Below are 23,095 nucleotides of genomic sequence, written 5' to 3'. Positions count from 1 at the left end.
GAATTCCAAGTAACATGCTCTGGTAGTGACAGCATGATCAGAATTTCAAGAGCAAACAATTGCTCTTACAGAACAAGGGAGGGAACAGGAAGCTGGTATGAGCATGTCAAGCGTTGTCGCTGAAGGTGCTGTCAAGTACCAGTTGTCCACATTTACAATTTGATAAGCCATCTCAAAGACAACAGGTGCTGTAGGAACACGCTTGAGGTCTCATGCCTCATCTCAAACATGAGGTTTGCAAAGGCGTGGTTGTACAGAAAGGTAATTAAAAGTCAATAAACATAAAAATAAGGACTGTTTCCTCAGTTTTTGCAAATTGTAACATTAGTTGTCTGCATCCTTGTTTTATTTAAACAGGAGAATTGGGTCCTGGGGGCTAATGCTATTCCTTCAGGCTTTTCTTTTTATCTTTCCCTTCAGAAGCTGGCGTTCCTAATGGTCCTCTCTTCGTTATCAAACTTCTTCGTGCCTCTCTCCAGCTTAATTAAAGGTCTGATTCTTTGGCATTAAAGAGACATTATCTACTGGAAAAATCAAATCTGTCTGAAACTCTTGAGCTGTCTGTAGCTACATTCAGAGTTTGATGACAGAAGGGAATAGAAGGAAACATTGTTTGTTTAAGAGACAATTTGGGTTTTTATAACCTTTTAAAAATTTTTGGCAAGTTAATAAGGCCAACTTTTATTGTAAAGATTTAGTAGAAGTATAATGAATTGAACTTTTCCCTTATTCATTGTCATTTTATCCATCCACCTTGATGGTTATCCTTTAAAGTATTTTCTTCCCAGCAACTGAAAAACCGTATTGATAGTTAAAAGTTTGCAGTGCTAATCTGGAAATTCAGAAGCTTATTTTATGGTTTTAGACAGAATTCTTGAGCAACATAAGGGGTCCATATTGAGACAAGTGTTACTTAATATCTCCATTAATGATATAAACAAAAGGACTGAGTGAACTCTCAGCAAATGTGCAGATGACACCAGGCTGAGTGATGCCAGGATGCTATCCAGAGGGAGCTGGACAAGCACAAGAAGTGAGATTTAATAAGACCAAGTGCAAGGTGCTGCACCTGGGTTAGGGCAACCCCTGGTATCAGCACAGGCCAGGGGATGAACTGATAGAGAACAGCCCTGGGGAGAAGGATTTTGAGGAGCTCATGGATGAGAGGCTGGACATGACCCAGCAATGTGCATCTGCAGCCCAGAAAGCCAAACGTGTCCTGGGCTGCATCCAAAGCAGCGTGGCCAGCAGGGCAAGGGGAAGGGATTCTGTCCCTCTGCTCTGCTCTGGTGAGACCAAACCTGCAGTGCTGCATCCAGCTCTGGGGTCCCAGCACAGGAAGGACACGGACCTGTTGCAGCGAGTCCAGAGGAGGCTACCGAGACAATTAGAGGGATGGAGCAGCTCTTGGTGAGGAAAGGCTGAGGGAACTGGGATTGTTCAGCCTGAAAAAGAGAAGGCTTCAGGGGGACCTAATTGCAGCATTCCAGAACCTGAATGGAATCTACAAGCTGGAGGGGGACTATTTACAACACCATGTAGTGACAGGACCAGGGGGAATGGATTCAAACAAAAAAGAGAGTAGGTTTAGATTAGATACACAAGGAGGAAAATTTTTACTGTGAAGGGGGTGAGGCACTGGCACCAGTTGCCCAGGAAAGCTGTGGATGCCACATCCCGGGCACTGCTCAAGGCCAGGCTGGATGGAGCTCTGAGCAACCTGGTCCTACTGCAAGATGTCTCTGCCCTTGCAAGGGGCTTGGAACCAGATGATCTTTAAGATCCCTTCCAACCCAAACTATTCTGTGATTTGGTGATTCTTGGTCATTCAATGGCCTCCAACCTGGTTACAAAATAGCATTTCCTGACCTCACAAGGACATTTGGGCTAACTACACTGCGGCATTCCCACGCAACGGCGACGGAGGCAAGCCACACAAGCAGCAAAGCTATAATTCCCATGCTGAGAAGCATTTAAGCCTTCCAGTCGCTGAGACCTTCTTGCGGATGAGCACAGCCGCCCGAGCAGCCGGCGCACACCCGCACCCCGTACGGCGGCCCACAGCCCCGGCCCCCGCCCGCCATGGCGGCCCGCGGGCGCCCCCGGGTGCCGCCGGGCGGGAGCGGCGGGGGGCGGGGGCAGCGGCGGCGCCGCTTCCGGCCTCCATTTTACGCGGCGGCAGCGGCCGGAGGCCGAGGCGGTGTCGCGGGTGGAGGGGTTCGGCCCGCACCGGCGCGTTTCGGGTGCCGCGTCGTTTCTTCTTCCTTGGGCGTGGTGGACGAGGTTGTGATCTGCTGTGGCTGCGGTTGCCGGAGTGGCGGCACGGGGATGGGCTCCCCCAGCTCGCCCGGGAAGTTCTCCCTCGGCCGCTGAACCCGCCCCGAGCCCCCCAGAAGGTTCGAGGGTCGTGTCCCCGGGGAGGAGGAGAGCGGGGCAGGGCCGGCCGGCCCCGCGGGCAGCATGGACCAGAGCGTGGTGGAGCACCCGGTGACCCTCATCATCAAGGCCCCCAACCAGAAATACACCGACCAGACCATCAGCTGCTTTCTGGAGTGGACTGTGGGCAAGCTGAAGTCCCACCTCTCCAAGGTGTACCCCAGTAAGCCGGTGAGTTGTTGGCCAGCCCTTTTTCCCCTCGCCTTGTCCGTAAGGCTGGCACTGCGGCGACTCGGGGGCACGGGGTCAAGACTTCCCTTAAGCCTTGTTAAATAAACAAACAAGAGCCCTGCTGCCGAAGAGTAACCTGCGTGAAGGCGATGGCCGGCCCTCTGCTTTCAGGGAAGTTGGCAGTGTAACAAATATGAAGCTGCTCTTTTACGTCGTGTGACAAGATCGCAGTGTAGCATCCTGAAAGGCGATATCGCTAAAGATGCTTACTAAGGCTTCGCTTATCTTTTTTTTTGGGAACTGAGATTTAGGTATCTCAGTTAACTGAATTTGAGACCGATTTTTGTAAATCTAGGAGTACTGGCTAAGAGTTCTGTCTGTTTTAAAGTACAAGTGGTATACTTAGGGTTAACACGATCTAGGGAATTCACTGGGGTGTGTGTGGAGCAGATAGATGTTTATTCATAAAATTATTTGAAATGATGTAGTTGAACAACCTCCAAAATTATTTCCCCTTTGAAAAGCCATTTTTCTTGAGAATGTGCTGAAAATTCTGCTGTCAGGTGTTATACAAACTTGTATGACAGCTGTGACTGTATCTTGAAACTTAATACCTATAGCTTTTTTCGTTTCTGAGGGGAATACGGTTTATCTCTGAATTCCTCTTGAATGTGGCAATTAAAAGAGGCTATGAAAAAAGCATAGACAATAGGTGATAAGACTGTATACGTGTGGAATGGCAGTCGTGCAGAACGGTGTATTTAAAAATTTGTTCCAGAGAACTGTATGAAAACTGCAGCAGCATGTGGGGCCTACAACCAGGCTTTAGAAAACACCACAAGAAGGTGGCATTTATAGTTTAAATTATTTTTCACCTAGTTCAATGGAAGAATTACTGTCATCGTAGAATTTTTTGACATAGAAAAGTAAAATGGTTGCTTTGCCTCAAAAAGGGTTTCTGCCCTTTGGAGAAAGAAGAAGAAAAGCAGCCAACAACTTGGTCTGTGTCACTGGTACATTGACATCTGTTAAACAGTTGTGAGAGTTTGTGAATATAGTTATTGCTGTGGGTAATTCTCTGCTGAAAGAGCCTGTCTGCTGTGGAAAACAAAAATACCACTCCAGCTGATTGCTACTTTGTCCTGCTCACTAGAATTTCCTCCAGTGACGTGTTTGTGAAACGTTAGTTTTCTTACTCGTCCTATGAATGATCCTGCTAAAATCAGCTCCTAAAAGGAAAGAACCTTAATGAACAAGAGGTTTTCGTGTTGCACTGTAGGCTTTGAACAGCAGTGTAGTGGTAAATTTCAGTTTCCTGAAACATCTTTGTTCTGTTGAAAACAGATTCCTCAACATGCCTCTCAGTATTACATGACTAGTTCAGCATGCCCAAGTTTGTTCTGGATTGAAGAATGGGGAGTTTCTTTAATGAGAACTGTCTCAGTAATTCCAATTTAATTTGGATTTACTGTACTTGCAGTTAAACTAATACAGTTAAACTAGTAACTGAGCACAGTATTTTTATTTCACAGGACCTTTCAAATTAAAGTAATAACATGGGAGAGGAGGAAGGTATTTAATAGGATGGCTCCTGTGTATAGTAAAATCAAAAAGTATATTTTTGGCTCGATATATTTTGAGTGCTACTGCTTTTTCAAATGTAAGTCCTTTTGCTTTCAGGAGCTCCCCTCCCCCTCCTTTTTTTTTTTTCCCTTTTCAACCAGATCAGTGTTAAAAGCTTGATAATTCTGTTCCCTCAATATGATAGGTCCTGGAAATTATTTCTATTACAATGCTATTTTAAGGTGGTGGGAATACACCAGAACACAGAGACTCTACAGGCCTTGCAGTGTTCTTGAAGTTAAGGGTATGAAATAGGAGTCAGTTGCTGCCTCTGCTGTACATAGTATTTCAAGCTTTCTGTGTGACTTGAACCTCATTCTTGTATGTGCATCTGTAAATTAATCAGTAAATTATGATAACTGTAAGTGTCCTAATTAAATTTACAATTTATTAAGAGTGTTTAGAAAGTGAGGTGATTAGAATAGGCAAATGAGAAGTTAGGTCTTGAGGCAGTGTTGTTTGGGTTTTTTTCCAGATTAATTTGTGTAAATTACTTGCCTAAATACATACAAATTTCAAATACAGGCAGATTTAGATTGGTTTAGTTGTTATTAAAGCTGATATGCTTTGCAAAGTAAATACTTGAATAAGCTAAATAGGTTCAGAAGAGTGTTAAATTGTGTTTGTGAGTCTTAACTAAGATTGACATTTGTCAATACTTTAGCTCCCTGTCTGGACCAGTTTTCTCGGCTAGGGTATTGCAGTTACAATGTCCCTAAATGAAATACTTAAGTAGAATAACACAAGGCTCTTGTAAAATCAGCCTGGCTGTCTCAGTCTGGCAGATCCTTCCTTCAGTGCATTAACTGCTGCATTGATTACACCCATAAATAATAATTTAAAACTGCTGTTTCTCATTTCCCACAGTACCTCTCACCTAGCATTTGCCTACAGTTCTAACTAGATATGGTTGTCTGGATTTTTATTAGCTGTGGAAGAATGGGAGAGAGGCTTAGTGAACTAAAATAATACCTGTCTGGTAGCTGCAACTGTATAGCTCAGAGATCACCTGTTTTCCTACAGAACATTGCTACACCGTCCTAGGTTTGGTGTTTGGTAATGTGCTGGGCATAGCTAGTTTGGACTAAGCATTGCAAAAGAAGTCTTGCATAAAAAATGGAGGAAAAAATTCCAAACCAGTAGCTCTGGAGTTCTCAGTTTTGAATACATACATTTTGGATTTTGATCTGCCAGCTGTCTCCCATCTCACTCTAGGTTCTAGAATAATTTTTTCTCATGCCATGTGCTTTCTTCTGAAAATGGGGCTACTCTAATTATGTGGTTTGAGGTGTTTTTCCATCACAGTTCAGTGTTTTAGCTAGCAGTGAGTGTCCTGTTCTTGAAGCAGGAGGTGTGGTAGTGAAATTTCCTCTGGCAGAGGATGAGTTGAATGCCTTTTCCATTTACTTTGGCATATATGTGAACTACTGTGTTTCCACATTTATTACCTCTTCTTCCATCTGCATTAAAAAAAAAAAAAGTCCATTTCAGAATTGCAGGCTTTCAACCTAAGAATTGCAAGTGGTAATCCTTTAGTTCTCAGGTAGTTGTTTAAATTATGAAGGGAGGAGCATGGGGTTTAAGGCCTCATCTTCCCCATTAAAGTACTCAACATATGTTTAACCTTTTCTTTTGTGGTTTTGTACGGTGTTGAAACGCATTACTGAAGGCGAAGGCCGTGTAGTCAGCTTTGAGGGGCTGTTTTAATCTTGCCAGTTTCACCTCTGTGAAATACTTATATTTAAAAATGACTTGTATCTTGTTTGAGAGTGGAACTGGGGCTGGTTCATGAGTACTGAAGACAGCAATTGAAAGTGACCATGTAGAAAGCTCCATTAGAGTGAGACAGGCAAAACAACACTGCAGTGCTATGCTGGATGATGATTTAAAGATTTGGAGCTAGAGGGGTTTTTGCTGTTGGGCTTTCCTTGTTTTAAGTGCTTATCTGTTCTTATTAATCTCCAGATAATCTGTCTCAGGACCCAGAAACAGGATTCTTAAAATTTTTCTTCTGATTGCACTGGTCAGTCTAAAGCAAAAAGTCTCCAATTTACAGGAAATCACAGTTTTCTTTAATCTTGATGCTTAAATTCTGATTTTTCAGTCCTTTCCCAAACACAGAATGCAAGCTTGCATTCTGCTGGTAGCCTGTTCGTACTTGAAGGGAGCAACAAAATGGTATACCTCAAAAGAAGTTACTCACATGAGTCAGGCATTTTTTGTTGTTTTAAACTTAGATAGAAATAGTACAGCATTGTTGTTGAATGTATTGCAGTATTTTATCAATTTGAGATGCAAATAACTAGTTACCCATTTGGGAGGCATAAAAATACTGTCCAAGGCCACTAATTAAAAATAAAGTGCAGAACAGTAGAGAAAATTACTCTTAAATAGAAGTGATAAACAGTTTTGCACAGTATGTGGTAGGTTATTTAAAAAAAAAACCAACATGTATTTAATCGTGAATGGCTAGTATGGCTTTGGGAAAAAAGATAAAGCTTCAGATTTACTGAGTACTTATGAGCATTATTTGCTTTGAGTATTTCTGTTTTGTTTTAATGATACGAGCATTTCTTTTCCTGGGGGAAAAAAAAAACCAAACAGTTTTGTAACATTTCTATATTCTGCTAAATTATTTGGGATCTGTAGAAGGCTATTGCAAGAAAAAAAGTCAAAGCTTCTGTGAAAGCTTTGCCTAATCACAGAGATCTGGGGCTCAGCTATTTGTCTTATCATCCGACACTCCAGAGTGGGCAGCAGGGCTGGGATAGGAAGAGGAGAGGTGTAAAGCTTGGTGTTTGCATGATGAGGAAATTCTTCAAATAGTTCATGCTGATAATGCATGTTTGTTCCACTGTGTTAGGCTAGATTTCTTTGTTTAGCATTTGTTTTTCTTTATTTTGTTTGACAAAGTAAGCTCCTTGTTTTAGCCTACTGGACATCTTACTGTAAATAAGGACCTAAACAGTTTCCTTTAATATAATTCTGTTGTTATTTCTATTGCGTAGGATAGTCCAAAGTTACTAAAATATGAGCAGTATATAATTTGTTTTAAAAAAGAAATAAAATCTTTGTTTGCAATACGAGATTGTTTTAAACTGTGAAACTGTAAGAATAGGAAAAAAAAGTTACCCAGGTTGGAAGGCTACCTTACAAAAGGAGCTTTTGCTGATTCTTGCTTTTTCATGCTTTCCTTCTTGTTTTTTGTAATGATACTGTTTTTGGTTTTGTGTCTTTTTGGATTTTCTTTTCTGCAGGGTGTTTGAGGGTGGGGGCAAGGACTAATAACAAAGTCCTTGTTGAAAAAGACTGAAATTTGTGCTCTTCTGTGTATTTTAATTGCTAGCCCATTGTTCTGCAGACTTTCTTTGCCCCAGCCACTTCTCCATCTGTGTTTTCACAAGGTGACTGGGACCAGGAGCAGAGTAAAGAACAAATAACTAAAAGACAGGAATTTTTGAATGTACTTGAAAGTTTTCTTGACAAGCGTTTATCCTTAAGTGTTGTTCATTGTTATGGCACTCTTGCTGAGTGCTTAATAGTGTAATTCTTTTTCAGAAGTAATTTGTGAGTTGGACTTGTGAAGCCTCTGAAATGTTTTTAAGTCTGTCTGTTGGTGATTGGACTTAACATTTGCAGATAAGAAAATGCCTTTTATCTCCAGCTATATACCTTTGTAGCAGAAAAAAAGCTAAACTCCTTTCTTTGTCCCCATCTCCTAGTCTACAAAGGATCAGAGACTGGTGTATTCTGGCAGACTGCTTCCTGATCATCTGCAGCTAAAAGATGTTCTCAGAAAAGTAAGTTTTTTATCAACACCATACAATATTTGATCAAACCCTGGTTTTGGGAAATAGGAATTGAGATTTGTGTTATTTAACTTAAAATTTTCATGGTTGTATTGAGAGATGTAACCATATTGTGTTGCTGTGTTCTGGGAGATGTATTTTCAAGTATGCCTTGTGTGTAGGATTATGATACTTGTGGATTGCGGAGGCGTATTTCCAGTTGGTGGGAGAGCAAGTAGGCTATGCTGAGTCCTAGGCGAGTGATATGTTGTATCATAGAATCATGGAGAGGTTTGTCTTGGAAGGGACCTTATAGATCTTCTAGTTCCAACCCTCCTGCTTTGGGCAGGGGCACCTTCCACTGGAGCACGCTGCTTAAAGCGCCAGCCTGGCCTTGACTTCTTTGGACAGTTACCACTGTCACATAAATGGAATTATACAGCATACTTGTTTTGATTTGGGACATAATTTAAATTCTCAGAGAGGTTTAAATCCAGAATTTATGTCAAAAATGGCACTTGTGTAAGCAGATAAAGAGTAATGTATTAATTATGGAGAACCAAAAATTCTCAATTCCTGAATAATTCCTCAGGAAGGCTGTTTGTTTTCTTGGTTTTGATTTGGCAGCTCTTAACCATTCCCAATGATGTTTGAAACTCTGTTGGTTCTTGTTGTTTTCATTTCATACTTTAAAAAAAATTCTGTTGTTTCCTATTGGAACAAATAATTCTATTAGTCTCATTTTGGATTCTTCAGTCAACATTTAGATCCCAGTTCTGAGTATGTGTGACATCTCATGCAGGAAGTCTTGGAACACGTGCACTTGGCTTTCAAACTGGCTCAAATAGCTTGGATTGATGATACCAAGTAGTAAGGACTTCATTAAGTAAGGAAAGTTCTTAAAAATGTGTAGAACAAGATATTTAGAGTAGATTACAAAGAACTTTTGTTTCAGTTTTGATGGTGACAGGAAACATGCTGCATTAGGTTGAGTTGTCTAAATTCTTTGTAAACAGCTCAATCAGTAGCTGTTACTGGGGAAATGCCTTAGGTCCTTGTACAATTTTTAATCCTATGAAATAGATGAACTCCATAATATAGTACCTGGCTGTTGCCAAGGATAGTTTTCTGTAATGTATTGAGGTAAAAATTAATCTACAGGCTGCAAGAGTGTGTGGGTCACATTTTAAAACTTCCTATGGAGCAAAGTCTCCAAATGTGGATGGTGCTTTAGTAAAAGTGGGCGCCTGAACTTCAGTATTGAGATGGAGAAACAGATGCAGAGGAATCTTGAGTATTGCTTCAGCAGACTAACACTTTATAATCTTTATTCTGAAATAGATTTTATTAAATGGGATTAAACTTCTTACCAAGGAAAATATTTCCAATTCACTATGTATAGGTTTACTAGAAAACTGAAGCTGGACTATTGCAAACCAGTGCATGCCCTGTACCGCTTAAATGTTCAAGGAAGTGGTTACAAAACTTATCTCAAAGCTTAGTTTTGCTTGCTAAGTACAAAATGAAATCAAAATTCCTTAAATTCACTTGGTCTGCTTGCTGCACACTCACTTTAGAAAACAAGATTTCAAAGTTTATGTGCTAGAGGAGAAACTTTGTAACTAATGTCTTCCTTCACCATACAGGGGCTGTGCTTGACTTTGGAGCATTGGCATAATGCTTTAATATCATGATGGCAGTTACAGGCCTTGGGTGTAGTTAAAGAAATTCAGTGGATTTGAAAGCACACCAGTGTTAAGCACAAAGTTAGAAATTTGTGTATGAAGGAGTTCTTGTGCTAAAGCTTTTGAGAGCTTTTGGAAAAATATGATTAAACTTAAGTTCAGTCTCATTCTCTGCCAAAATTTTCATACTGGATTATCTATAAATTCCTGATATTATCTGAGGACTTATTAAATTGCTGAGTCTAGCTTTGTGATACTTGCTCTTTCGTCAGTGTCATTAACCAGTGTCATTTCAACCAATACAACCTGAACCAGTGTCATTTCACCAATACAAAATGCCTCAAGGCTGGAAGTTGTGACACTCTTCTAGCACAGTGGTGTCCAACGCATTACATATGAATAGAAGTATGTTACAATAAACTGCCACATTTAATAAAGCTGTGTGCTGCAGGCTAACCAGTGGTATGTCTAGCTTTCCTTGTCTTTCCCAGGGGCATGATTTCTTATCTAGGAAGAAGGTGATTAGTTAGGTTAAAGGCTTTTGACTTGGCCAAAGAGCTGATCACCTGTGTTCAGTGTCTTCTGATCCTTGCTCTCACTGACTGGTGAGAAGCTACACTTAATGTAGCAGTGAGGCTGTGCTTGGGGTTAGGGCCAGTTCTTGGGAAGGAGTTTAAATGACTGAGTGTGCATTGGCTGTGCTAGCAGTCATGCACAGTGCTGTATAAAAGCATTTATCTAGTTTTCTCTGTTCCTAAAGATCAAAACCATAAAAATGCATAAATGGCTGTTATAGCATGTTTATATATAGTGTAAGAAAAACCCTCCAAATGCAGATTTTCTGAATGTCATCTCATTAAAATTGACAACTTGCCTGCACCATGCTGATTTCAGAAGAGGATAGAGGGATGTTTTTGTTGCTCCTCTTGTTTAAAATTTAGTTACTGAGGAAGCTGCAGTGTGCAATTTAAATATGCAGCCGTAGCTGTTGTGTTGCTATGGCCATGTAAGGGAGTGTTTTAATTTGGTACAGTGAAATAGATTCAGATTAAAGTTATGGCCTTCAGATTTGGGGTGAACATGTTCCGGCAGAATTGGCATGGCCTTGCTACATGGCTTCCAGTTGCGGCATGCATTTGCTTCCTCACTTTCAAATATTTAGGAATACTCAAGCTCCACCTAGCACTTTGAATAACATTCCCTGAGCATGGAATATCTGCAGGAGCCCTTCAGTTGCATGTCATGCTTGAGCCGAGCTTGGCTCAAGCCTAACATGCAATGGCTAGCACACTGTTCCTATCTTGGTCTGCTTGTGGAATTCCAGTGCCTACATTTTTCATGTGCCCTGATGTGTCTATTCAATAACGCTCTTCATAGATTTCAGTGCAACTGTAAGCATTCCTAACTTTAGGTAAACTGAGCCCTGTAGAAGATGTGAGATTTTTCCAAAATAAAAGCTAAAGCTTGTGATACACTTTCTCATGCTTTTCCTGGGGTTCTTGCATTGGTTCTGCTATACTACAGTTTTAGGGAAAACTGGGATAATGTCAGTGTTCCATATATTACTGTGAACAGCTTCGAAGAAGACATTTGTTGCAAAACAGTAGGATTCTCTTGTGCTGGACTCAAGTGTTGCTCTGTGGTCTTTTTTTTGTATGCTGTTTTTTTAGTGCTTACAACTTTGAATTTTTAAAGACTTTTTTTACTTGCAAGTTTCTCCAATATTGTTGCTTTAGCTCTTCAATTTCTTTAATTTTTAGCAAGATGAATATCATATGGTTCACCTGGTATGTACATCTCGGACACCCCCAAGCTCTCCAAAACCCAGCACCAGTAGAGAAGGTCAAGGAGCGTCAACCTCCAGCAGTAGCTCAGTAAGTTTTTTCATATGCAGGACATGGATTCCTTCTACGCTAAGGAAACTTGCCATTAATTTCTCTTTTAACTTTTTATATTTGTCTGTAAAATGGTGTGTTGAATGTAGAGCATGCCATATGAATTTGTACATTTAGACTTGATTATTTAAGGATGTAATTTTACTTAAACAAAGATTACCTTCTTTCAAATTGTAATAGATTTTTATTAGATGTTTATTAGATGATAAAACGCTACTTTTTCTAAGCTACTCTTTTTAACACTGTTTTGAAAAGTACACTTTGCTTTCTCTCCATATCCCTGTATCTTTGGCAGAAATTGCAAAGTGTATTCAGAATTTTAGAAAAACCAAGTTGAGATTTGTTTTGTGAAAATTTGAGACCAGTCAAAATATTGCTGTTGTCATGAGATACAGGTGGAACTTAGCCAGGTTTTTTTCTGTTTGACAGGAATTGGCTAGTATTTATGTATGAACTTGGAGCTAGTCATAGCGCCTGTTAGGCAGTCAAAAGTAGGAAGTGTTCTTAACACTTTTCTTAGTTGAATTGTTTGCAGAACATGTTTGTTTATGGTGTTTTGAGCCTTCCCCTCCTCACACCCTCCAGAAATGATGGTGGTCTTTGGTTGCATTGTGTTTTAAAAGCACTCATGATTTCTGTTGAGAACTTGGTAGTTCTTTTTTTTTTCCAGAATTGGCAGTATCACTAAGCAACCCTTGAAGGTTAGTCAGAAAGGGATATATACAATACCACTGTAGATGCGTTTCATCTGAGGTGTGTGGATTGTCAGCATATGGGAAATGCCCTTTGAAGCTATCTGCCTTCATTCTGCTGTTGATAGGGCGTGTGTCAGGCTGCTATGTGACAGTCAGAAACACAAGCAGTTTAAGCAATGGTAGAGAGGGGACTGTGGCTACAACATCTTTTCAAAGGCTTTATTTATATTTCTGTTTACAAGCAGGACACAGGCGGCCTGCTTGGCAAGTATTTTATTGTCACCCTGATTTTTTAAGATTTTCTGAACCTTCTAATATTTACATTCTTATAACAAACTTTCTCACACACTTTCTATAAATAACTCATTATTTTGCATTCCTTTATAGAAGAAGAAAAATTTAATAAACTATTAGTTTGCCGGGTGTCATTGGAGAGGTGGCACTGTTACCCTCCAATCCACTGTCACTTAAAAAAAACCTATAAATATTAAAACAAAAATAAACATTCCCTTTTTTCTTCACCTTGAAAACAACAGTGTACATTTGTATTCCTTTGTATCCTATAGTAACATTTCATTGCTGTGTAAGTCAGTCGTCAGTGTTGTATTTGAATGACTGAATTAATGACTGCTTAAAGCAGGCAGTTTGCAAAGTGTTAAGTTCATCGTACTTTGGAGGAAACAGCCTAAACCCAAAGCTTGAATGGCCTTTGTCCTTCTATTTGTTTTTTGTTTTTATTCCTCCTCACCCCCACTGTCTAGTGATAAATTTTTCTTGTGTCCTTTGTGATACAGGTTTCTTAAGTAATTGCACCTCCTCACTTCCTGAGTTGTCAAAGTTAAAAAGGATTTTTTACTAAGTAAACACTACAGTAATTCTTAGCAACAGGATTTGGGGATTTGTTAAAACGGAAATAATGCATCTCAATGGCCCCATTGTAATCTTGTTATGGTGACAGTTTAGAAGCCAGGTATCAGGGGTGTGACACTAGTTTCAGGTGTGTTCCTTGGAGCCTAAGTAGTTCCTAGCTGTTTCCCTATTCCCGTTGACAGCCTCCTTCCAGCAGTGAGCACAGCAGTTTGGATTAGGCAGCTGGCACAGTGAAGAGGGTGAAGAGTAGAAGGGGTAACTAAAGATAAGGATAGAGGAGTGGTGTTTAGAGCCACTGTTTCTAAAGACAGGCATATCCTGAAATTGCAGTTACTTCTGTTAACAGCCACTAGAATTTTTGTTCCTGCTAAATAATCTTTCACTTAAGTTTTAGTTTGCTTCAGCTTTTTGAAACTATGATTCCCAGTGACTTGTGGTTTTCTCTGGAAACTATCAAGTGTTGAGTCTTTCTGAAAAAAATTTTTTTCCCCTCTTGCACCTGAGTGCAATTTTGAATTTCTGTTTTTACAAAGGCTTGCCAGAACCAATAAAACCACAGAAAACGTACCCAGTGTTTACGCTCTTAATAAGACTTGTGACAAAACATTAAAGCAAGTAGTTTTTTTAAGACACGGTAGTAAATCTTATAACTGTGCCAAAGATCCACAACCTTGATTTTATTTATTTTTAAGAACTTAGACCGTTCTGGATCAACTGCTGCCTCACCCACAAACCAAGAAGCTTCTTCTACGTCTTTGAACACTAGTGCAGATGGAGTGAGGCATCGTAATCTTCCACAAGCACACAGCAATCCCATGCCAAGCCACCAGTTCCCTTATTTAATGCAAGGGTAAGTGAAACTGGAGCAATCATCACTCTTTGATACTCTTTACAGTGCTTTAAATGTTCACTTGCAATTAAGTTGCTTTCACAGTCTGGAAAATCATTTATCTAGTTCACCTTGAATAAGTTGCATTACAAAAGTTGTCATATGAAAATCACTGTTTTTAGCCAGGAGTCAGTCAAAGAGGAAGTACTCTTGGTGCTCCCCTTCAGGCTGATTTTTTTTTTTTTTCTTTTTTTTAGGCTTGCTGCCCTCAGTTTTCTTGAACAAGTGCAGCTTTACTATGTCTTGTGGATGTAGTTAGTAATGTAACTGATAGAATTATTACTTCTGGTTGTCTTTTCTGCCCTTTATTTTAGCAATCAGCACTAAATTCTTAGCAGAATATGATGGTTTCTAGTTGTTTTTTTAACAAATAAGAGATGTAAATCTTCATTTCTCCGTATTTGATTCAACTGTTGAAATGATATGCAGATGTTTGGAGTATGTGTAGTGTTTGTGTATCTACAACAGAATGTTCAAGGATTTTCATGCATACTAGTGAAAGGTAACCAAATCTAGATCAGGTCTGTTATTACATAACTATTAAAATTCTTTTCTTAAGCAGCTTTTGCAATTTTAAACCATGTAACTTTAGCAGCTGCTTAAACATGTTTTTTGTTGTTAGTAGCAGTAGTAGTAGCTTCTTCCAAGGGAAGAACAGGAGGATGGTGTGTTCTGAGATGGTAGCTGTCATTTCTTCAGGGAGCACTTCCAAGTTTCATTTCTGACAAGGTGTTCTCCCAGTACTGTATAGATCCTAGGAACATACTTTTGAGAATGTTGAAACAAAACCCCCTAAAATATGAATGTGCTAACAGTAACATTCCTTCTGTTGTTGGAAAGAAAACAGATGCCAAGAGCTGTTAAAGCTTAGTAAACTTTCCGTTTCATTTACATGCTCTCATTAGAGTTAACTTTGACATTACTCTTCTTGCTAGTTTTCATCTTGAATTTGTTATTTTTTTTTAAATTATCTGAAATGCACTATCTGCTGGCAAGAGTGGGTGGAGACTTATGTTATTCTGACCGAATGCATCTTCACAGAGGTGGTCATACCTGCCCTTCTGACAAAGCTAGGTGACACCCGCTTGCCTGTCAAGACTGCTGTTGATGTAATGTAAATTCATTCCAGAAGCAGTTTATTATGTGTGGTGTGAATGACTAATCTGTAAGAAGTTTTAACATTTTTCTAATTAGCTAATTCTAATTCTAAAATTCTAATTTCTCATAGACATATTCTGAGTGAGTTTTTGTCAAGTGTGGTGAACTGAATAGGCTGTAGACTTCAAAAAGGCAGCGGAACCATTTAGTCTTTGGGCTGAATTAATTTGTGTCAGTTTGGGAGACATTGCTGTCTTGGAAAGAAGGAATAACTTACATTAAAAATACTAAGTTTGTGACTTGCTATGTGTAGTGTGGGATGTGGATTGAGAGGAGTGGATTTGTAGACTGAAAGAAGTGCTGAGAACCTGACATGACTGTACATATTTCAGGGATTTCAGTCCTACTTGGACTATTTCTAGCTTGGTTATCTGGAATAGGGTCCTGCTTGTGTTTGTGGTGCATTGGCATTGCACCTAAATCACATATTTCAATTTTGTGTAATCCAGAAGGAATCCAGATGGTGTTCCAAGAGCTTTCTGTGGTGTAAACAGAACTGTAGTAAGAGCAAGTGACTGGAGGTTTCCAGGAGTGCATTCCTAATCTGGACAGAAATGCCAAAATAAACAAACTCTAAATAATCCTAGGACTTTTTTTTTTAAAGTATTTTAATGGAATGCTGTCAGAACTTGAAGTAGATCTTTGTAGACTGTTGGGTATTGGCTCTGCTCAACTTTAAGTAATTGTGCCCAGTGTCTGCTAGAGTCTGCTTGCTTCTTTAAGAACCCTTTTTAATGCTTCAGTAGTCTTTTCAGATGCATCTGCTTTTGCTTTTAGGCACTGCTGCTTGTATTCCAGCAGTAAGAAATCCCTCTCTTTTTTTAGCTGTCACTTAAACATCATTTGGGGCAATGGGGTCTAGCTTTAATGTAATTTATGTGCAGATCAGGACTTGCTAGGAAAATGAAGATTCATAGCTGAAACTGGTGTTACTTTGTTGATTTTATTTTCATGACCAAGCAATTTCTAGTCTTGCTATTCTTGCATGATGAAATATAGGCACTATTGATAGGGAAAGATCACCAGGTCTTTGAAAATTTATGTAAGCGTCAGTTTCCTTGGGTATTTTGCAATACTTGCTTGACTTGTACAAATAAGTAATGTGGATGTTAGATGATTAAATTATGGTTTTGATGTTTTTTCAGCTCCTGGCTTAAAACTGCAGTGTGAGAGTTGAACATACTTTGGGAAAACAGCATTAAGTTCAGATTGTTGAAGTTTTACAGGGAAGAAATTTAAAACCTTCTGTTGCTTTTAAGGTTTTGCAAATGCTCTTGTTAAGAAATCCAAACTTAAGGTGGGACTGGGGAAGTAGTTTATGTATGTACCAAGTGATTCCTTAGCTATGGGGAGCAAGCACAGCATTTTCTGTGTTTGGGATCAGGGTCTGTGCTGCACAGGTACTAACAGAACACATGGGCTCAGCCCTGACAGGGTTCACATTTCAGTCTGGAGAGCACTTGGAAGCAGTAAACAGGCAAGATACATCAAGGCAGTGAAATCATTTTCAAATCAAGTGTGGGTGGCCCATCTAGTGAAATGCTTTTGTATTGTGCACACAGTAATGTTTGAAAGCAAACAACAAATGACATACTGACAGCATGCAGTATATCCTAGCACATAAATACATTGCTGCATCAGTCACCTTTGCTCTGTATTTTCTTCTAAGTAGCAGGTATCGTAGCGGAGGATACTGAAATGCCGCCTGAAGTTGATATTCCAGGCTTTTAAATCTGAATAAAAATTCTTGTTTTTTCACTCATGGTGAGCAGTATCTTTGTGATAACCTTACTTTCAAATTCAGTGCTGGTTCTTTCATTTGGGTGTCTTCCGCAGACCAAAAGAAGAAGTTTGTGCTTTTTAGCCATCCTGAGGAGCACTATCTGTCTTTTCAGAATATTCTGAAGCTACCTCTACCATTTGAACTGTTTTCTGGCTTATCCAACTGTTCTTCTGTTGTCTGCTCTGCTTTGTTCTCCATTCTTGGAATACCTGTACAGATCCTGTTTGCTTCTTTTTCTTACACTGTTGCTGCCATTCTTTTGATATACTCTGCTTCCTACCTCTTTCTCCTCCTTTTGGAAAAGGATGAGGAGAAAGTATTGTGCTACTTTACTTTTTCCTTGAGCAGCAAGCTGCCTTGCTTTGCTGAGAAGATCCTCTTCCTTTGTGGAGGTTCTTTTCACTGAAATACATTGTTACAGTGTAAAGAGTTGTTTCTGAATTTCATAAGCTAACTTAATATCGTGGCAGCTGTAATAGCTGTGTAATTGACAACATCTGCCTCCATTTGATTTTTGATGAGCAAAGAAAATACTGCTGTACTAGTTGGCATCTAAGCCAGAAGCCAGTTGTAAGCCAGTCTACTTTTTCTCAATTAACGGAGCCAAGTCTTGAAAAATTAAGTTTGTCTTCTCAAAAAGTCACATCTTCTAGAAAAGCTATTGGAAAAAAAAAATTAGAAACCACCACAATATTTGAATGTGAAAGAAATCATGTGAAAGAAAAGAGCTTGACATAACTGAACTTCTGTGGTTTGTCTTGTTTGATTGACTACTTAATCTACCATTAAGCTTTAAGACATCAAGAAAGCAGCTTTCAAAAGAGTTTGAAAGAAAGGCGAGGCTCAAATCCAGTGATATTTCTAAAAGATGTATCTGTGACAGCAAGCTGTTAGCCTGAGGCCTCTCAACTTTTTTTGAGGTCAACATAGCAGTTACAAGGAAGAACCCTAAAATCTGTATTGTGAGAAAAGTGGCAAATTCTTTCAGAACTCACCCAGGCAAGTTGAGTAGTATTGCTTTTTGGTGACTGAGGTGGACGTGAGTGATCCTGCCTGTTCAAAACCCCATCTGATACTCTATCTGCTTGAAATTGAGACACTGCTCAGGGATTTGTCTCAGCACAGTACTTAATGACATTCATGTAGAATATTTAGATCATCTATTTAAATCATCTTTACATTTTGAGGTCAAATGTTTTGTTAATTTTGGAGGAGTCTTATCTCTCCAAGCGTATGCCAGTTCCAGGGATAGAAAAACACATTCTTACAGCTTGCAACTGTAAATCATGATTAATGTTTTTCAACAGTAGCTCTATGGCATTGCTGTTTCAACACATGAATTATGCATAAATAAATAGGATCAGCAGGGCTGCTAGTTACCTTTTCAATATTTGAAATAAACCTTGAATAAGCCTGTGATTGTCTCAGTTTGTGTTTGGTATCAGGAAAGTACTTTTGCTTTTTTTTTTTTTTTTTCCCTAAACTGTTGTCAAAACAGGTTATGGCTAAATGCAAATGCAACAGTTTTAGCAGAGGTCATGGAGTACTTGGCAGGTTCTTGTCCAGAATTACAGTGCAATACTTATTCATGTGTAACATGGAAAAAAGATTTTAATGTCTTCCTCCCATCTTTCTTTCTGGGCATGTCGTGTATATCTGAATGCCTGGTAGACTAATGAAATCTCTTGGTAATATCTTTGCAGGGAGTGCCTTACTTAGGGAACAGGTGTAGTCTGCAGTACACTTACAGCAGTCTCAGCTTTTGCTACCTGCAGTCTGAATAAACTTTTCTTCATGCTTTATACTCTCATGCTGTCCTGAAAGATGTCCTGGTTTACTACAGTTCACTACATCAAAATCTTTTGGGAAAGAGTTGGAAATCTTGCCAAAACATGCTATATGCTCTAGGAGGTAAGAGAGGATAAGAAGTCTAATAGCAGACAAAACCAAAAAACTTGTGTACAGGAGTTTATCTCTCTTGCATGTGAATCAGAATCACATATGCTCAAAATATGGAAGGGGGGGAAGTAAATCCTTTACAGTGTTCTTAGTTGCCATCTTCAGAAGCTGTATCTGAAAGATTAGTTTGTTGTCTTTGCTTATGTTATTTTTTGAGGTCTCTGATCACAATGATATTTCAGGTATTGCTTCTAAAAGAAAGCTATAGAAGATAGTAAATTTTCCTTCTAGACCTCCTGTAGACCTTTAAGGATGACCTCTGAATTTGGAAGGAATTGTATGAAAGAATTTCTGCAGTTAGCACAGTCTTGAAATATTTCCAGCATTGTTTTGTCCCAGAGATGCAGCTAGTGACATACTAAGTACAAAACCAAGTATTCTTTCTATGGAAATGGGTTGGATGATCTCACTGTATGTTATTTCAGTGTGTTATTTTAGGGGAACAAATGAGAGGAGAAATGCTACTTTAATTGTATTTTAATACGAGCACGCTTTTAAATGTCACAATTCAGAGCTGAATATTTTTCTTTAAATTGTTTTCTAGCAACATAGGCAACCAGTTTCCAGGCCAAGGTGCTCCTGCTGGATTTTCTATGTATCCTGCATTCAATCCCTTACAGATGATATGGTGGCAACAGATGTATGTACGTCAGTACTACATGCAATAGTAAGTCTGCATTATCTTAGTACTGAGCTACACTAGAGAAAAAAATATATGAAATGTTTTTTTCAGGATCAAAATATCAGTGTTTATTTTGTCTAGCTCTGTTTTGTACTGGACTTAGTTTTGTGCAGCAAATTATGAAATCTAGTCTTGGATTAGAATTAAATTAATGTCTTAGTAAATAAAACTCTAAGGGAAAATGCAGTTTGTTTTGACATGTATTACATCTGGAACTGTAGCAAAGAAGACAGGCTTAGTAATTATGGTGCGTGTTTTTTGACAAACCAGGTTTATGTTTAAATTTTTAGCCAAGCTGCTGTTTCAGCCCAAGTGACTTCCAGCACTGAGCCAGCAAGATCTGCAGTTGCCCAGGCTGTAAATTCAGAACATGCTCCTGCAAATGAGCCTGCAGCAGTGCCAAATGTAGCCGTCCAGGAAAACAGGCCTGTAAACCAAAATGTTCAGATGAATGCACAGGGTGGCCCAGTAGTGAATGAAGAGGACTTCAACCGGGACTGGCTGGACTGGATGTACACGTTCTCTAGAGCGGCAATTCTTCTGAGCATTGTATACTTCTATTCTTCTTTCAGTCGGTTTGTCATGGTAATGGGAGCCATGCTGCTGGTTTATTTGTGAGTACAACAGTTGAGTATAGCTGCAGATCTCAGATGTGGAGTATGGTGCTAATGTTTATTCTATTTAAAATAAAAAATTATCCACATGCAGAAATTTACACACTGCTCATTTACAGTAGGATGTGTCTGTTTAAAAAACAAATTTAAACAAGTAGAGAAAATGATGTGAAGAAAGAAGTAACTCTCAAAACATTTTTACACTGAGTTGGATACCTCTTATACCTGAAACACAATGTTCTTACATATTGGTGATATTAATTGATAAGTATTGTTGAAATGTAGCATTTTGGAATGAAAATTTAGAAAGCAGGGGTATGAGGGGAAGAAAGCTCATATACATCAAGCATATGCTTGCATAAACTTAAACTTACTGCTTGGATATGAAATTGCTCATATATATTTCCAAAATAACCTATGGGGTGTATGCAGTAAGTTTTCTTAGGCGGAGTTAAGGTAGTGGTACTATAATAGTGGGGTACTAGATCTGGTAGAATTACAGAGATGTAAAATTTTTTAAACTACACGTCATAAAGACCCAAGTGTATTCTGTGTTTAGCTGAGAAATACCAGTACTGTTGTCATCATTTCCTTTTGCATATGATGATACCTTAATGATGTAAATAGAAGTGGAAAACAGAAGTAATGCTTTGTATTTTGGATTGATGTCATTCACTGAGAGTTTCCTTACAATTGTAGTCTCAGTCCTAACTAGGAGTGTTCTTTCATACAGGTAAGGTAATTGAAATCTATATTTAGATGCTAGGAAATGTAGGAGAGGCTTACTTTATTTACAGTGGTGCTGTGGTTCAAGCATTAGCTGAAATTTAAATTGTTTTTTTCCACAGCAAATTAAATTTAAACTAAGAAGATTAAGGCTGGGTTTGAAAACTTACTCAACTTCAATACTTAAAAATGGGGAGGACACCCATATTCTACATATTTAATCACCTAATTGTGGTACATTATTTGTCTTCTGGAACTGAGGGCTGTGAACAGCAAGACCTTAATGCAGACATTGAAGAATAGCCATTCAGTCAAGAAGGATTAATTACAGAAAAATAGATGTAACCTCATTAATTTGAAAATACTTACAGAATTTGCTGCAGTAGTAAGCTGTAGAAGAAAAATATTTTTATTCCTTTCAAAAGAGAGGTTTTCAACTGTTCCGCTTTCTTACATAGACACCAAGCTGGATGGTTTCCCTTTAGGCAAGAGGGAGGCCAGCAACAGGCAGCCAATAATGCAGAAGTGAACCGTGATGGGCAACATGCAAATAATCCTGATCTTGAAGAGATGGTGAGTAAGGGCAGACATGTCTTTTGAGACTCCTGTGTATTATATTGTAAAGTATGCTGTAGTGCCTGGACAGAAAGCCAGCTTTTGTGGAATGGAGTTGGTTTAACCAGAAGGCTTTCAACATTGTCCTCAGGTTGTGCCTGCTGCTTAAATTCTGTATTTCTCCAATATGACAATTACTGATTGTCTCTACTACAATCACAGACTTTCTTCGTGCTAGTTACTTCAGGAGATTGTTCTGAGAGAAGTCATTTAATGTAGGAAGATACTGCTGGTTACCTTATGTCAGAATTCTGAAAAGAAGCAGTTGAATTGCTTCAATTTCTGTTTTTAAAGGAGCGACTTATGGATGATGGGATTGATGAAGACAACGGAGAAGATGCAGGTGAAGATGGCAATACAGAGCAGCAGCCTGGATTCATGGCTTCTGCTTGGTCCTTTATCACAACCTTCTTCACATCACTGATCCCTGAAGGGCCTCCACAGGTTGGCAATTAAAGTGGAAAAGGAACTGTGTCAGGCAGCCTCAGTAGCCATACGTAGAAGTGGAGCAGATTCTAGAGAGTGTTCTAAATACAGTGCAATTTCTGAAAATTTATAATATTATCTTTTTGATCATGGTGTACAAAAATGTGTATTTTTTTTCTTTTGGCTTTTTCATGCATTGAATATTTTAAGCACAAGTGGACTACTAAATGCTTTCTTTAAGATTCTTCTTTTTCTGAAGAATAAAATGTAAAGATATTGGTCTTCCATGTTTTGTTTTAATTTCAAATGTGTGTTACTCTGAGGCAAAGAGCTTGTATGTAATCTGTACCATTACCTCTTTAAAGAGCTGTTAAAAGTATGAATGTTGACAGACCTTTCCAAATGCTCTCTATTTACCTGAATAATAAATCTTGTGTTTGATGCAGGGTATGAATTCTCCCATGGGATTTGCAATTTACATAATTCCTGAGAGAATGCAGTTAACACAAGGATTACTTGTTAATGGCATGTTGTCTTCATGTAAGAACACAGTAAGCTTCTTCATTTAAAAAGCTGAGAGCTTTTTCTTGAGACTGTACTGACATTTATTAAAGTTGGAGGTATCTGACAGCTCTTCAAAGACAATTGGTAGTGATGGGATAAACCTTAAATGTTTGATACATACAGTACTTTTTAAGGAGAATATAGCTGTGCTGGGGCAAAACATGTACACTAGGTTTTTTTAATAAAAACTGTTATGGTAACTCTTTTGGATGTTTATATGCATATTTGAATGCAAATGGCTAAATTGTGCCTCCTTAAGGATGAAGATATGATTAATTTGAGAGTGTAATAAAGTTATCATGGTGGCATTACTGACACTGACCAAAGTGATGTGTTTGTAGCAGCGTCTATAGAGTTACAAGTATGCTTTCAACAGCAGACTATCTGTATTCTTTAACTTCATTAACCGAATTAAAAACTGAGAAAAAGAAAATTGTACATGAGAGAGTAGCAGAGTGCTATGTCAGGTTTTTGGTTGCTTTCCTTAATCATAGTCAAGAAGGTACATTTGGTTTT

At 38.8% G+C, this 23,095-nt stretch overlaps 1 protein-coding gene across 2 annotated transcripts; it reads left to right on the top strand.

The window, feature by feature from the left end:
• The first annotated feature begins 2,426 nt into the window (after window positions 1-2,426).
• Window positions 2,427-22,894, top strand: HERPUD2 (HERPUD family member 2). Of its 2 annotated transcripts, none has more exons than XM_038128264.1 (8): window positions 2,427-2,607; window positions 7,953-8,030; window positions 11,464-11,577; window positions 13,856-14,013; window positions 19,497-19,619; window positions 19,925-20,248; window positions 21,460-21,547; window positions 21,884-22,894. In XM_038128264.1, exons 1-8 carry the CDS (start codon window positions 2,461-2,463, stop codon window positions 22,043-22,045), a joined length of 1,194 nt encoding a protein of 397 aa, XP_037984192.1. In that variant the 5' UTR covers window positions 2,427-2,460; the 3' UTR covers window positions 22,046-22,894. The 2 variants fall into 2 exon arrangements, with proteins under 2 accessions (XP_037984192.1, XP_037984191.1); XM_038128263.1 differs by having other exon boundaries at window positions 21,433-21,547.
• The last annotated feature ends 201 nt before the right edge of the window (window positions 22,895-23,095 follow it).

This window comes from Motacilla alba, chromosome 2 (genome assembly GCF_015832195.1).
Source record: "Motacilla alba alba isolate MOTALB_02 chromosome 2, Motacilla_alba_V1.0_pri, whole genome shotgun sequence".
Taxonomy (NCBI): Eukaryota; Metazoa; Chordata; class Aves; order Passeriformes; family Motacillidae; genus Motacilla; species Motacilla alba.
The sequence above is the reverse complement of the archived record's forward strand: the minus strand, read 5'-3'. Positions and strand labels throughout refer to the sequence as shown.